The following is a 13,964-nucleotide window of genomic DNA, read 5'->3' as shown; positions in this document are numbered from 1 at the left end:
TTTGTAAAATTAGCCAATCATAATCTAAAATGACCAAAAAAGATTTAAATTTCTAATTCCCATATGCTTGCCTGTTAAAGGAAAATGTGAATTGGGCCTTTAAAGCTTAAAGCCAGGCATGCACTTTTCTTTTTTGCCATTTACAGTCTTTGAGGAATATTTTCTCCAATTAGATGCCTTTTGTCAATATCAAGACCTCCTGAGACAAGTGAACCTCTCCCACTGATAATCTGCAGTGTCCTAGGGAATCCTTAACAGAGTTATTATCTGTACTCACTGCCTTTCCATTTGTTTTGATTTTATACTGGTACAGCTGGACTACTTTCCAGAAATCAAGGAAATGCTCAAAGACTAATGGATTTATGTAAATAAAAATAACATAGGAGCCAGTCTGGAGAGTTTCCACTGTCCAAATTTAGGACAGTCTGAGCATCAAAAAGTATGATGATGGTAATGGTTTATAAAAATGAATTTTTTAAGTTCATGGTGATATTCAAATAAATACATAAGTAAAAGAAGAAAAGGGGGCAACATTTGTCTTTACATAAGAATGCTAATTAATAAGTTTAAAAATAATGATAAAATTAGAAAATCACCATTTTGTAACACCCAATGTAATAACTGAATTCTGGCAATAATCATCAATGGATGCTCAAACCATTAGAAGAAAGATCACTGGAAACAGATTATTCCCATGGCCTCAAAGCCCCACAGATTACTTATTAATGTTACTTACTGCAAGAGGTAAGTTATCTTTATATTGGAGGAATCTAACAGTCACCAATCAAATGACCAAACAGCATCCCCAGTGGTGGTCGGACTGACTGCTTGATATTATGTGTCTCCTGGTTTGAAACAGCAAAAAGTATACAGATTTAATAATGTACTAATACTCTTGGCAAAAATTGTTTGATCTGAATCTAATCATGAGGAAACAATGAGACAAAACCAGAATGTAGAACATTTTTCTGGCCCGAATCTTCAGAAAATTTAGTCATGAAAAATAAAACAAAAATCATGAAACTATCAAAAGACACTAAAGAGAAATAATGGCTAAGTGCAGTAATTAGAACCTTGATCCTGCATCAGGTTGGGGTAAGAAAAAAAAAAGACATTTTAGGAATAATGGAGAAATTTTAAATGATATTTGAATTAGAGTTAATTTTTTAGGCATGATAATGATATTGTAATATCAAGATATAGGAGAATGTCCTTATTCTTAGCAGAGGCATGGTGAAATACTTAGAGGTGAACTTCCATGATGACTGCACTTATTTTCAGGAAAAAAAATGTGCACGTGTGAATGGATGCTAGTTATTAAGCTATAGCTTCTCAGCTCTTATCTTCTGTACGCTCTGCTGGGGCTGGGCCTTTCTGCTTTGCCTATCAAGCGAATAAGAGGCTCTACCTCTCTAGGGCTCTAGAAAGAGAAGGCATGGCTAGAGGAAAGAGCTTGGTTCTTTCTATCTGCTTTCAAGTTAGACTCTACATGCCAAAGAATGAAGTTGGACCTTTACCTTAAACCATCTACAAAAGCTAACTCGAAAATAACTCAAGTAATTTAGTTGATTTAAGAGCTAAAACTATAAAACTCTTAGAAGAAAACATAAGCCCAAAGCTGACGACATTGGATTTGGCATCTTTTCTTGGCTCTGAAACCAAAGGCATGAGCAACAAAAGAAAAAACAAGCAAATCAGACTTCGTGAAAAGTGGGATATTTAGTGCCTCAAGTGGCAAGACCAACAGAGCATTTATTCTGTTGGCAGTCGTCTGCAGGCAACCGACAGAATGGGAGAAAATATTGCAAATCATATAGCTGCTAAGGGATTAATATCCAGATTATATAAAGAAATCCTAGACTCAAGAACAGCAACAACAAACCCAATTAAAAATGGCCAAAGGACTTGCATAGGCATTTCTCCAAAGAAGATAAGCACATGAAATAAGCATATGGAAAGATGCTCTTAGCATCACTAATCATTAGGGAAATGCAAGTCAAACGACAGCAAAATACCTTATTGTCCTAATACTCGTTAGCATGGCTACTATCCAAAAAAAAATTAAAAAGTGTTGGTGAGGATGCAGACAAATTGGAGCCCTTGTTCACCGTTGGTGGGAATGTAAAATGGTATAGCCATTATGAGAAACAATATGGCAGTTTTTCAAATTTTAGACTAGAATTACTGTGTAATCCAGCAGTACCACTTCTGGGTTTATACCCAAAAGAACTGAAAATGAGACTTGAACAGATTTACTTGCACACCAATGTCCAGAGCAGTATTATTCACTATAGCCCAAGAGTGAAAATAGCCCAAATGTCCACTAACAGATGAATGGATAAAGAAACTGTGGTATATACATACAATGGAATATTATTCAGCTGTGAAAAAAAGAACCTTGAGAATGCTATGCTTAGTGAAACAAGCCAGACATAGAAGGACAAACACTGTATGATTCCACTTATATGAAGTACCTAGAATGGACAACTTCATAGAAACAGAGAGTGTAATAGAGGTTACCAAGGCTAGAGGGAGGGAAGACTAGAGAGTTGCTGCTTAATGAGTACAGACTTCTAGTTTGGGCTGGTGAAAAAGTTCTGGAAATGGATAGTGGTGACGATTGCACAACATTATGAATGTACTTAAACTGTCCACTTTGAAATAGTTGAAATGATAATTTTTAAAATATTTACCACAATAAAAAAAAATTAACCAGAAAATTGTTCCATCTTGGACTTCCCTGGTGGTCCATCCATTAAGACTCTGAGCTTCCTCAGCAGGGGGCACTGGTTCAATCCCTGGGTGGGGAACTAACACCTACCATGCCACAGAGTGCACCCACACCAAAAGAAAAACGTTTTTCATCTCACTTCCACACATTTTTTATCCTAACCTTCCAAAAGAAAATTTGAAATATTAAAAAAGACCATCCATTTGCTTTTCAAAACTTTTAATTACTGAGTTAAACTTGGTGCTGCAAGAAAGAATGAGTTATTGCAGCTTAGTTATTAATTACACTGAAGACCAATTACAATAACATTGAGTTTTTCATCATTTTGGATTAAGATTAAAGAATAGTCATTGTTAGGCAAGAAGAGTTTTCCTGTTATTACTGTTCATCACAACTTTTTTGTTTGGATAGGATTTGCAGATTTAACCTAATTTAAAACAACACAAAAACAAATAGAACAAAGAATAGGATCTGTGTGTATCAGATATGCGTGGGTTATTGTCCTCAGATTTTCTGGACTGGAATAAATTTTGAACAGGCAAGCACACCTTCTGAATTAAATAAAATCTTTCCTTATTTTTCTTTCTCTGTTATTTATTTTGAGGGTTTTTTTTTATATTGTGTTTAAATATTAATAAAACCATATTTGACATTAAATGAAAGATAATGTTTTGTGAAATTTCTGTATATATGCAGATGCATCACACTGAATCGCAACGTGAAAGGTATTTCTTATGGTAGATCTTTGTAAACAAAAATTTGAAAAATAGTTTTCTGAACATTCTGCAGTTTTGACTTTGATTTCCCCTTTAACCCAAGAGTTGCTTAAGAGGATTTTTAGTTCCCATTTTGTTCATATTTTGTTTCATTGCACTGTATAGTCAGAGCATAGGCTAGGTTATTCTATACTATTTTTCTTTATTGGAAGAAAGGTGTATGTTTGTATATTTCTATATTAGAGAATTCATATACTTACTTTTAAACACTTGGCAGACTGAAACAATTTCAGATTTTCTTGCAAAAATGAGGTAAAGAATTGCTGTGCAGCACCCTTCTTTCAGATTCTCCAGATGTTCACAGTTCATTACACTAACTTTATGATTCATCTCCTCTCTTCCTCTTCTTCAGGCTTCTCTCCCCCTCCCTCTTCTCACTCTCTCCCTTCCTCCCTCTCTCCCCTCTGTCAGCTGTTCACCCAGGTATTTTCAATAAAGTTTAGGTGGAGACTACGTCTTAGTACAGACTCTTGTGTATTATGTCATTCTCCACACCCAAACTTCTGTATAATGCATTAATCCAAGGAATGGTTTATTGGCCAGTAATTATGAGATATAGAATAAAAAGTGTACGGGACTTCCCTGGAAGTCCAGTGGTTAAGCATCTGTCTTCCAGTGTAGGGGACTCAGGTTCAGTCCCTGCTGGGGGAACTAAAAGGTCCCACGTGATGTGGGCTCACTGAGCCCACGTGCTCTAGAGCCCATGCGCTGCAGTGAAGACCCAGCACAGCCTCAAAACAAATACATAAATTGTATTCTGTCCTCTAAATAGAAATTCTAGTCCCTTTGTCTCTGAGACCGAAGCTGGTTTCCCCAGTCACGTTACATAACGCATCCAACCTCTTGCGTCCCAGTGTTTCATAGGCACTCACTCCTGTTTCAGGTGCAGTCTTTCATTTTCCTTGAAATAACAAGTCTGTGCTTTTTTTTTTTTTTTGTCGTTTTTTCTTTCTTCGTGAAGACCTGAAGATGAGATGTTTTTAAAAAGGCTTTCTGGAGGTTACCTTGTTGGAAAGGACCCCGACGCTTCCCTTTTCTACAGAGAAAAAGGAAACCAAAAATTTCAGGCGAAGGATTATATGGGAGCCGCAGTGCTGTACTCTAAGGTAAGACCCACCCCCAGCCGAGCAGGACGAGCTGTCTCAACCATCCAACAGTGCATATTTCTTCAAAAGACAGAACCGTTCTTGCCAAGTGGTATAGCCACTAGTAACTTTGTCTATTAATTCTGGATTGGATTTGAAAAAGAAAACTGGTACAACTCTGCTTCTGTTCATATTCTGAAACAAAGGAGAGTTTGTATTATATGTCCTAAATTCCACCAAGAAACTTCTCTTCACGTATTCCCTCAGGCACAAGTGTAGCAAGCCTTACTGGACGCCTTGGCCTCCCTAACCCATGTCTATCAGCTCTCACTGAATTGTGTGCCCTTTTTTGTCTGAATAACCGATGAGGCTGTTAGTGTGTGATAGTCCCAATTTAGAGAGAAGTTGGATTTGGGGGCTAGCCACCAGGTTAGCTTATAGCCAGTGTGACTTAGATTAAGGTTCATTTCAGTTCAGTTGCTCAGTCATATCCAACTCTTTGCGACCCCGTGGACTGCAGCATGCCAGGCTTCCCTGTCCACCACCAACTCCTAGAGCTTGCTCAAACTCATGTCCATCAAGTCGGCGATACCATCCAACCATCTCATCCTCTATTGTCCCCTTCTCCTCTTGCCTTCAATCTTACCCAGCATCAGGGTCTTTTCCAAGGAATCAGTTCTTCGCATCAGGTGGCCAATGTATTGGAGTTTCGCTTCAGCATCAGTCCTTCCAATGAATATTCAGGACTGATTTCCTTTAGGATCAACTGGCTTGATCTCCTCACAGTCCAGTGGACTCTCAAGAGTCTTCTCCAACACCACAGTTCAAAAGCATCAATTCTTCAGCGCTCAGCTTTCTTTATGGTCCAACTCTCCCATCCACACATGACTACTGGAAAAATCATAGCTTTGACTAGACAGACCTTTGTTGGCAAAGTCTCTGATTTTTAATATGCTGTCTAGGTTGATCATAGCTTTTCTTCAAGGGGCAAGTGTCTTTTAATTTCACGGCTGCAGTCATCATCTGCATTGATTTTGGAGCCCAAAAAAATAGTCTCTCATTGTTTTCATTGTTTCCCCATCTATTTGCCATAAAATGATGGGACCGAATGCCATGACCTTCGTTTTTTTGTATGTTGAGTTTTAAGCCAGCTTTTCACTCTCCTCTTTCACTTTCATCAAGAGGCTCTTTAGTTCTTCTTTGCTTTCTGCCATAAGAGTGGTGTCATCTGTGTATCTAAGGTTATTGATATTTATCCCGGCAGTCTTGATTCCAGCTTGTGCTTCATCCAGCCCGGCATTTCGCATGATGTACTCTGCATATAAGTTAAATAAGCAGGGTGACGTACTCCTTTCCCTATTTGGAACCAGTCTGTTGTTCCATGTCCGGTTCTAACTGTTGCTTCTTGACCTGCATACAGATTTCTCAGGAGGTAGGTATGGTGGTCTGATATTCCCATCTCTTGAAGAATTTTCCAGTTTATTGTGATCTACTGTTCATGAGAACCCCATGAACAGTATGAGAAGGCTTCCAGAGTAGGAACTTGAAAAAGATTCCTGAGATACTTCCTTCCATAATTTTTTAGCAATAAATATGGGTTTAAAGCAAGAATGTATCAATCCCTTGAATCAGGTCTGTGAACCTTGTCTATTGAAATAGTTAGTGTGCAATTTATAGTTAGTGTGCAATTTAAGTGAAAGTGAAAGTCACTCTGTCATGTCCAACTTTTTATGACCCCATGGACTATACAGTCCATGAAATTCTCCAAGCCAGAATACTGGAGTGGGTAGCCTATCCCTTCTCCAGCAGATCTTTCTGACCCAGGAATGGAACCGGAGTCTCTTGCATTGCAGGCAGATTCTTTACCAACTGAGCTATCAGGGAAGCCAGTGCTTTTGAAGTGGGTACCCCCTACTCTGCATCTTAAACAGACCGATGCTTAAAGTTTGGAATTAGTTTTCCAGCTATCAGACTAACAGCAGTATCTTCTAAAATTGATAAAAGCTCTGCTTTATGATGCTACAAGAAAGTATTTATCTGAATAACGTGTTAGTGATTGCCGAAGAACTAAAACCCACTAGATGTAATGATCACTGATAAATGCCTTAATAGTTCTTTTTCAGAGCTAATCTTTCTTCAGCTGCATGCATACGTGTCATAAATGTGATCACAGGGAAGTTGTTCAAGGAAAATAAACTAAAAAAGTAAAATCAGATGAAAAATTAAGATTTGTTCTGAATGCAGAGGGAGATGAGCCTTCCTATTTTCATGAAGCTAGTATTTTGGTGATTATAGTACTTTGCCGTTTTCCCATAGAGTTGCTATTTTCTTTCTTTTTTGAAATACTATTTGTTATTTTTGTCTGATTGTAAATGTAATATATGTTTACTTGGAAAATACAGAGAAGCATAAAGAGTAAGAAAAAAATCCCATAACCAGTGATAAGCACTGTTAACATTTTTGCTTACATCCAGCCAGCCTCTTTTTCCTCTGAAAATATGTTTTTCTTGTACAAAATTGTGATAATGCTGTACTTAGTGTTTTGTAACCTGCTTTTTTTCCCCTCAACAATTTATTGTGACCGTTTTCTCATGTTATTAAATTTTCCGCTAGAACATGATTTTTTACGGCTGGCTTAGTGTTCCATTACAGAGAACTATACTTGATTTAACATCTCCTAATGTTGGCAGGTTGTTTGGTATCATAAAGCTGCAAGAAGCATCTTTCTATGTAAATATTTGTACACACCTGATTATTTCCTCAGGATAAATTCCTTGAAGGGCAATTGCTGGGTCAATTGAATGTAATTTTTTTTTTTTTAGGCCTTTGGCACTTGATGCTAAATCTTTCTCCAGGAAAAAGCTAGTTACTCCCCTTCCACCAGAACATGGGATGTTCATTTCTCTATATCCTAAGCAATACTGATTATTATGGTATTATTATCATTATTTTACCTATTTATTCTGGCATAGGAAATGTGCTTACATAGCTAGAATTTTAAAGGTGCAAGAATATACAGTGCCATCTGCTTCCTTTGTTCCCCAGCCACCTGGTTTCCATCTCCAGAAGTGAGTAGCACTGATGCTGTTAAAAGGTATTTTTCCAGAGGTACCTCACCAAACACAAATAAATACAAGTAATCTGCCACCCCTGCACACATGCACTCTTTTTATGTAAATAAAATTCTGCACACACTGTTAAGCACTGCAGTTTTTGCACTTCTGTTGCTTTGTATGGATGTAATGTTAATTTATTAGTGTCTTCTAGATCAATATTTGTTTCCTATCTTTTGTTACTTCAAACAATTCTGTGATGAGAAGCCTTTCATGTATGTTATTTTGCATATATGTGTAGGATAAGAGATGATATCTGTAGGATTAATCCCTAGGAGAGGAATTGCTGGGTCAGTGGAGATACAGATACATATATAAATATAGTGTATATGCTCAGTCGTGTCTGAGCCTTTGTGGTCCCATGGACTGTAGCCCGCTAGTCTCCTCTGCCCATGGGATTTTCCAGGCAAGAGCACTGGAGTGGGGTGCCATCTCCTGCTCCAGGGGATCTTCCCGACCCATGAATCAAACCTGTGTCTCACGCGTCCCCTGCGTCAGCAGGTGGATTCTTGACCACTAACCAACTGGAAAGCCTCAGCACGTATATATTAAGAGATATATGTATTGCTGAATCGCCTCAGTAGTCGTGCAACTAGTTTACATTCCCACTAGCCATGTAGACAAAGTGTATCTCATTCCTATGCCTGCAGAGTATCCTATCAATTTTACTTCTCTTTGCCGATCTGATAAGTGAAAAATAGCATCTCAGCAGAGTTTTAATTTGCATTTTGCTGATTATGAATGAGGTTGAGCATGTTCCATTTGTTTAAGGGCCGTTTATGTTTCCCATGAGAATTGTTCCTATCATTTGCTTATTTTCCTACTAAATTATTGCTTGTCATCTTATTGATCTGTAGGACTGTTCATAAAGAAATGAGCTCTTTGCCTATAATAGGAGTTGCAAATATTTTTTTCCAGTTCAATGTTTGTCTTTTGATATTGGTTTTTGCTCCACAGAAATTTTTTATTTTTATGTGACCACATTTATTAACCTTTTATGACTTCTGGGTTTTGTGTCATAATTAGAAAGGTATTTCTCACTCCAGCATCACTTTGGACTGTTCTAGTGCTCTTACAGTTTTAGTTTTCACATTAAGGTTTTGATCCATTGGGAATTTATCCTAATGAAAGTTTTATCATCTGTTGAGAACCAACTTTATTTTTCCTCAGTGGCTACTTGTCCCAGTACTTTCATTGAATAATCCCAATCTTTTCTCCAGTGATTGGAGACGCCACCTTTATGATTATTCCTTGCCAATTTGGTGGTAGAAAAAAGCAGCCTTTGTCTGCTTTCATTTTCATGTATTTGACTATCTGTCTAGGAATTGTTTCCCACGTATCATTAGTGTTTCTTCTTGTGTGACTTTCTGTTTGCTCTCCTCACACTTTGTTATGTGCCAGGTTATACTCCTCAGTTTTTGTTTACCTTGAGTGTGGTCTTGTGGCCGACCCTGTGTCTGAAGCTGCTGTCTTCAAAGTGCTTCACATATTTATTTCCTCACCTAATCTTCTCAGCTCTGCTCTAAGGTACTTAAAAATGAAGCAGATGAAGCACAAAGAGATCCAGTAACTTTCCCGATCGTATACAGTGTTTTGTAGCAGAGCCCCTGTTCTCTGGAAAAAAAAAAAAAAAAAACTCTGAAGATGCTAGTTTCCATGTATATACCTTAACCGGTTCATTGTTCTTCAGGGAGTATCACATTCGGGGCCCAGCTCTACGGACATTTCACTGTGTTATGCCAATCGCTCTGCAGCCCTCTTCCACCTGGGTCAGTATGAAGTGAGTATCAGAATGCCTGGTGTGATTGGAGAGGATCTGCAGGGGGTTCCCCGGGGGACTAGACCTTCATCCTTGCTTCCACCTCAGAACACTAAAACTGGGCCCTATGCAACTGGTTGAACCAGAAGCAAATTGATATCCTCCCGAACTTGTTCTTTCTCATCGTTCACTTCACTTGTCACAGATTATTATGTAGGGTGGTGTTGGTTGGCAGGAAAGAGACATGCACGTTCCCCAGGGCCATGGACTCTCTCCAGTGGGTCAGCAGTGCTCAGTTGTTAAGATCAATTGTGATACACACAGCTAATGCTAATAATGCTTTAGGTTCTAAGTGTTTGCAAACTATTTTATTTGTTTGGGTTATTTATTTTTTTTTAATAAGTAGATGAGCAGGTTTAAGAATATGCCTGTAGGGCTTCCGGGTGGCTCAGTGGTAAAGAATCTGTCTGCCAACTCAGGAGATGCAGGTTTGATCCCTGATCAGGGAAGATCCCATGTGCTCCACAACTACTGAGTTTATGCTCTAGAGCCCAGAAGCCACAGCTGCTGAAGCCAGAGAGCCCTAGAGCTTGTGCCCCACAACAGGAGAAGCCACCTCAGTGAGAAGGCCTCACACCGCAACTAGAGAGTAGCCCCTATGCTCCAGAACTAGAGAAAAACCTGAGCAGCTACGAAAACCCAGCACAACCAAAACTGGAAAAGTGGCGGGGGTGGGGGAGAGAGCTATCTGAGTAATCACAAGTTCACACTTAAGCCCTTTGGTCCAAAGGAGGAGAGCAAGAATCTAACTCCAGTCCCCCAGCAAGAAAAGCCTGGGCTACTGAAGGCAGCGATGGGAAGACCTTGTGAAGCGTTTAGCCCTTTATATCTTCCCTATATTATTACTTCTTACAATAATGATTCCCATATATTAAGCACATACTGTGTTCCAGGCATCTTTTTAACACTTCAGGTATATTACCTTGATTTTGTCTTTACTTCTATCCTGTGAGGTATTATTATCCCCATTTTTTCTGATGTGGAAACTTAAACACTGAGAAGCTAATTCACTTGCACAAGGTCATACAACTAGTAAGAGGCGGAGTCTGTACTGGGATGCCCTCTTAATCACCATAATATGCCTCTTCTGTCTGTAAAACTTTTTTCCTTAGAATCAAAAATAGTTAATGACAGTTAAACATAATACCTTCAGCATGTATTTCTAATCATTAAACTAAAAGATCACAGTACAATATGATTTAAAGAAATAAGCACAGGGTTGTAGTTGCTCTATTTTTAATAATCCTTCACTCACTTGTAGATTTTTGTTAAGACTTCCAAGTGAATATTTTATAGAGTGGGGACGAATGGTCATTTGGGAATCTACTTTCTGTTTTTAGACATGCCTTAAAGACATCGTCAGAGCACAGACGCATGGGTATCCAGAAAGATTGCAACCCAAGCTGCTGTTGCGTAAGGCAGAGTGTCTGGTGACCCTGGGGAGACCACAGGAGGCAAGCCAGACCGTCACTGATCTTGAAAGTAGCTTTGCTGCCAAGCCAACTCTCTCAGCTTCCCAGTTTCAGATTCTGCAGAGAACCCTCTGTCGTGTGAAAGTGAAGGTACAAGAAAAGGAGAATCTCCCAGAAATCTTCCCAGAGGCTCTAACCAAAACCTTTGAGGGTGTGGACCTAAGGGAAGAGAATGAACAAATTCCTGGCGCCTCGTCCTCTGTCAGCTTACATATAGACCCTTTAAAAGGCCGCTATCTGGTTGCCACAAAAGATATCCTCCCAGGAGAGCTTCTGGTGAAAGAGGATGCTTTTGTGAGTGTCCTTAACCCAGGAGAAGTGCCACTGCGGCCTCGTGGCCTGGAGAGCAAGTGGGACATCCAAGTTACCAATGGGGACCTTCACTGTCACCGATGTCTGAGGCACACTCTGGCCCCGGTTCCCTGTGATGGATGCAGCTATGCCAAGTACTGCAGCCAGGAGTGTATGCAGCAGGCCTGGGATCGCTACCATAGTGTGGAGTGTTCTCTGGGGGCTCTGCTTCTCACACTGGGTGTGTTTTGTCATGTTGCCCTGAGGTCGACTCTTTTAGCTAGATTTGAGGATGTTGGCAAAGTCACCAAGAAGCTCTGTGGTGAGATGAGTAACCAGGGCATCTGCTTACCTGAAAGCAAGAATCCGGTGCAGACACTCAAATATGACCTGGGAGGAGAGGGGGACAAAAAGGGCAAAGCAGTTGAGACCCCAATTCCTGGATGTGATATTAATGGGAAATATGAAAGGAATTATAATGCCATCTTCCACCTTTTACCCCATACTGAAAACCATAGCCCTGAGCACAAATTCCTCTGTGCTCTAAGTGTTTCTGCATTGTGCAGGCAGCTCGAAGCAGCTGGTTTACAGGCCTTCACAACAGATCTGAAACCAACTAAGCTGAAAGCTGCAGAGCCTCCTGTGTTGTGTGCAGAGCTGAGTGTTTGGGGAGTGGCTATGCTGAGACACATGTTACAGCTGCAGTGTAATGCTCAGGCAATAACGACCATCCAGCAAACAGGTAAGAGGAAACCTCTTTATTCTGCCTTACAATATTGTTCTTGATAGAGCTAACATTTACAGTGGAGAAAGAACTGTAAAAGAGAACAGTAGTCAAGTCAGTGGCTTAAGGGAACACACAGCTGTCTTCTGCTTATGCCATCGAGAAGCTCTGTGACTTTAAATTACTTTGATCCTACTCTGCCTCAGCTTTCTCATCTGTAAAATGGGTAGTTTAATCTCACCTAACATTACAGAGTTGTGAAGCCGATGTGCTTATTTCTAAAAATAAAGTTAAAAATCCTATCCCCTGCCCAAAAAAAACTCTGTTACACTGTTAATTTTTGTTTTAATTTTAACTGTAATTTTATTTTAAATTTTGTTTATTTATGATTGTGCTGGGTCTTCATTGCTGTGCACAGGCTTTCTCTAGTTGCAGTGAGCAGGGGCTACTCTAGTTGTGGTGCAGAGGCTTTTCATTATAGTGGCTTCTCTTGTTGCAGAGCATGGGCTCTAGGGTGCATAGGCTTCAGTAGTTGTGGCGCAAGGGCTCAGTAGGTGTGGTACACAGGCTTAATTGCCCCAGAGCATGTGGAATCTTCTTGGATCAGAGATCAAACACGTCTCCTACATCGGCAGGCAGATCCTTAACCACTGGACCACCAGGGAAATCCTACACTGTTAATTTTTTATTGTGAAGGAAAGCTCAAACAATCTAGACAAAACAATCACGACAAACAAGACTGCAGACGGAGCAGGGTCTGTAGTTAAAGTATCAGAATCTTAACTTACTCCTGTGACACAGCTAGTCTTGTCTCTTCTCTTCAGCCAACAGATTTTTCCCTCCATTCTTCTGTTTTAAATTTCCAAGAGAGGAATCTGGCCCAGCACAGCTTTTCAGGCAATACTGCTATAGTGGGCTGTATGACTGCTGCTGCTGCTGCTAAGTCGCTTCAGTCGTGTCCGACTCTGTACGACCCCATGGACAGCAGCCCACGAGGCTCCCCCGTTCCTGGGATTCTCCAGGCAAGAACACTGGAGTGGGTTGCCATTTCCTTCTCCAGTGCATGAAAGTGAAAAGTGAAAGTGAAGTCGCTCAGTCGTGTCCGACTCTTAGCGACCCCATGGACTGCAGCCCACCAGGCTCCTCCGTCCATGGGATTTTCCAGGCAAGAGTGCTGGAGTGGGGTGCCATTGCCTTCTCCAGGGCTGTATGACTATTTCTAATCAAACATGGATTACCTTATCTGAGTTTGGGCTGCCTTTGGTCTCAGGGCCATTGCTAGACACAGACTAGCCTAGCCCTGTTTTCCTGAACTAGACCCTGGAGATGAGGCTGTTAAGGTAGATGGGGAGGTTACCTGTGCCCAGCATCCTGAGTGCCACCTCTAATATGATTGTACTGACAACAGATACTGTTATTAGCAAAGAAATGGTGTTTCCAACATTTCTGTTGTTTGATCTCCATTTTAGCAGACAGTGTGTTTCAATTCAGTCAGCTCAGGATACTTTTCTCAATTTCCTAATTAGCTCTCTGGAGGGGAGGAATGAGGTCATATCTACACCTAGTATTTATAGGCAGATATTAAATGTGGCTTCACTGAACTATATATGCTTAGCTCTTTTGATTGTCTCACACGAGGTAATGTAGAATCCTGTCAACCTTTTGTTTATATTTTTTATCTCTAATTTTAATTCAGCTGCCAAGTTATACAGTGTATAGTTATTTCATTGGACATATTTTGGGGCAGGACTCAATTCCCCATCCTGAAGCACAGGAAACATCCCAAAATAGCACTGGCCTCATCCCATGATACAACAGAATCACACTGCAAGCCAGTCTCCGTTTTCCTCTCTGCCTTTTGCTGCTTTGAGCCATTGCTACCTTCTAAAATATATCTGTTGAGTGTTTCTACAGAATTGTGTTTTCCCTTGGGTACATTCACTGGCATTTTAA

General features: G+C 40.1%; 1 protein-coding gene across 2 annotated transcripts in view; it reads left to right on the top strand.

Moving 5' to 3' along the window:
• The window catches only part of SMYD4 (SET and MYND domain containing 4), a 39,433-nt gene that overhangs the window by 10,979 nt on the left and 14,490 nt on the right, over positions 1 to 13,964 (top strand). For both annotated transcript variants that reach the window (XM_027519512.1, XM_027519513.1), the window contains exons 3-5: positions 4,469 to 4,613; positions 9,396 to 9,485; positions 10,865 to 12,029. In XM_027519512.1, the coding sequence (XP_027375313.1) occupies positions 4,469 to 4,613; positions 9,396 to 9,485; positions 10,865 to 12,029 (1,400 nt within the window). The remainder of the gene's footprint in view (positions 1 to 4,468; positions 4,614 to 9,395; positions 9,486 to 10,864; positions 12,030 to 13,964) is intronic.

This window comes from Bos indicus x Bos taurus, chromosome 19, assembly GCF_003369695.1.
Source record: "Bos indicus x Bos taurus breed Angus x Brahman F1 hybrid chromosome 19, Bos_hybrid_MaternalHap_v2.0, whole genome shotgun sequence".
In the NCBI taxonomy this organism is placed as follows: Eukaryota; Metazoa; Chordata; class Mammalia; order Artiodactyla; family Bovidae; genus Bos; species Bos indicus x Bos taurus.
The sequence above is the reverse complement of the archived record's forward strand: the minus strand, read 5'-3'. Positions and strand labels throughout refer to the sequence as shown.